This window comes from Lepisma saccharinum, chromosome 4 (genome assembly GCF_977018435.1).
Source record: "Lepisma saccharinum chromosome 4, izLepSacc3.1, whole genome shotgun sequence".
Classification (NCBI taxonomy): domain Eukaryota; kingdom Metazoa; phylum Arthropoda; class Insecta; order Zygentoma; family Lepismatidae; genus Lepisma; species Lepisma saccharinum.
In genome coordinates, this window is record NC_139232.1 from 6,755,036 (window position 1) to 6,757,227 (window position 2,192).

The 2,192-nt window shown below is 50.4% G+C and overlaps 1 protein-coding gene across 1 annotated transcript; it reads left to right on the plus strand.

Annotated features, from left to right (window-relative positions):
* The first annotated feature begins 559 nt into the window (after window positions 1-559).
* LOC145987087 (uncharacterized) lies at window positions 560-1,734 on the plus strand. The gene has a single exon (XM_083121556.1). The coding sequence runs from the start codon at window positions 1,014-1,016 to the stop codon at window positions 1,731-1,733; it is 720 nt and encodes a 239-aa protein (XP_082977682.1). The 5' UTR covers window positions 560-1,013; the 3' UTR covers window position 1,734.
* Window positions 1,735-2,192: the final 458 nt, after the last annotated feature.

Consider the following 2,192-nt stretch of genomic DNA (forward strand, 5'->3'; position numbering starts at 1 on the left):
TCTGGAGCAAGCGAACGAAACATGTCTCTGCACAAGTAGTGACTCGTGGGGGCTCCACCAATGAACACGTGTGAGAAGAAGTGTGTGAATGGAGTGGAAAACGCACCTGTACCTGCTTTGCTCCGCCTACTCTCCTCCCCTTCTCTACCGTAATACGCGGCCTTGCTCCACATATTCCCGAGACGGAGTATATCAGCATCGGAGCGCTTGAAAAGAGCGACCTAAGGAACCACGAACTTCACTTGAGAAAGATACGAGTGTTGAACGCGTGGCTCCCCATTGTGTATGTTCAAGTTTGTTTGGAGCAGTTCACCTGTCGACGAACGAAATTGAAGGGGAAAGGTGGAGGAAAGAACCGTCCTCTTCCAGGTGGCTGATCCTATTGCCCTCTCCACCTGTGGCACTACTAGTTAACATGGCAACGGACAAGAGCTAAGCTTGCGCACGGGCTGCCTATCGATCTGCTGCCACCGTTGAGTTTCCGGGATTCACGTACAGGGTCATAGTAATGTAGGACCCTCCGCTGCGTGGAGGCCTGCCTGGTTATGGACGAAGAGGATCCATTGACGAGCCCTTAGGACCCGTGTGTTTGCATTTCGTCAGCTGTTCTCGACTCTAGGGAAGCTCAGGTGTGCCATTTTACGCTCAACACTCACCCCCTATGTGCTTCGGTGGCAAATAAACTGCTGTCAGCTTGTGTTCCGGTCTTGTTTGGTTGGAAAACGTTTTCCACGCGTTCTGCAGGACTGATAAGGAGAAATACGTAGAGGTGGTGCTTGTGTGATCGTAGTTAATCTGAAGCAATGATACTAAAACAGACACGCGCTACATTTCGTGCTGGAGTTTGAGTGTTAACACGTTCAATAGTTCCTTAGAGTACTGTGCGTCTAGTAATCAAGGGTTTCCGGGTTCGAATCGCTGTGGACTCAATGGTACATTCCATACAGAACTGTGCGTACACTGAACTTCAACTTGGTCAAACGTAATCCTTTGGAGTTTACAGATCTCAGACGATGATCGGACAATGTGCTATGCTACTTATTACCTTGAACGTAATCCACGCGTCGTTCCGAGTGTCAGGCGATGAGAACATACACAGGGACGTTCCTGAAGACGATGACAGCTGCGCTAATAAGTGGACAGATATTGTTCAGTCGTTTCGAGAAGAGGACAGAAGCTCACAGACGACCAGCGAGGCCAAGGAGACGCTGCACAGAATAAGAGGTACCAACAAGATACTCGGGGTCACCGTCGGCGTGCCAACCACTACGTCAACAAGGGTGGTGTGCAACATCGTGGCGGTTCTCCTGCTCCTGTCTGCACTCGTTGCGGTGTTTGAAGTATTTAGGGACAGGATGACCGGCAAGACGATGTCCTCGTCGTCGACTGCGCCCAAAATCGAGTCCCGACGATGCTCTCTGGCAGATCTGACCCTCAGTCGGCACAACAGGAGGGAGTCCCTGATCGAACAGGAAAGCAGGTACACGCGCGAACGTTCGATGAGTTTCGCAAGTCCCTCTCGGTTGCAGCAACATAATAAGTTCAGACTCTTCGGGGCGAGGCCCCCACCGCTCCTCCGTCGAAGTTCATTCCCATCCCCGATTCTTCCGGTGGCCAAAGATTCCAGTCCCGGAAGCATGACGCCTTCTAGGAGGTCCTCCATCGAAGAGGAGGATCATGCAGGAGGGTGTCAGGATCCCAAGAGAAGAACTCGACTCATCAGAAGACGATAAAAAATAGGTAGGTAGTTTCCGAAAGGTCGTTCAAGTTACGTGTGAGTTGCCAAAAATTTCAGACACTCTCTTGTTGTCCCCATGCACATTGCACCGTACCATGAAGTCACACAGTGAGTTTTCAGGCAGGATTTTTTCAAGCGCGCATCTCCTTAGCAGAGTGGTTTTCCCAACGAGCTACGACGCCAGGGGTCCCGGGTTTGAATCCTGGCTTAGGCATGGATGTTTCTGAGTGTCCATTCATGAATTTCATCATATCATCACTCATCCGTATCTTCGCAAATTAGCCGAAAGTGGCACAAAAAGCGAAGTAAAATAAAGCAAATCAATCAATCAATCATTACTCATCCTCATATTCGCGATTAGACAAAATTGCCGGCCTCTGTGGCGGTGGTCAGCGCAGCTCGCTACGAAGCCAGGGATTCCGGGTTCGAATCCAGGCTAGAACATGGATGTTTG

Bases quoted from the DNA above. Each gene is read 5' to 3' on its own strand.
- LOC145987087 (XM_083121556.1), top strand. From the start codon at position 1,014: ATGATCGGACAATGTGCTATGCTACTTATTACCTTGAACGTAATCCAC.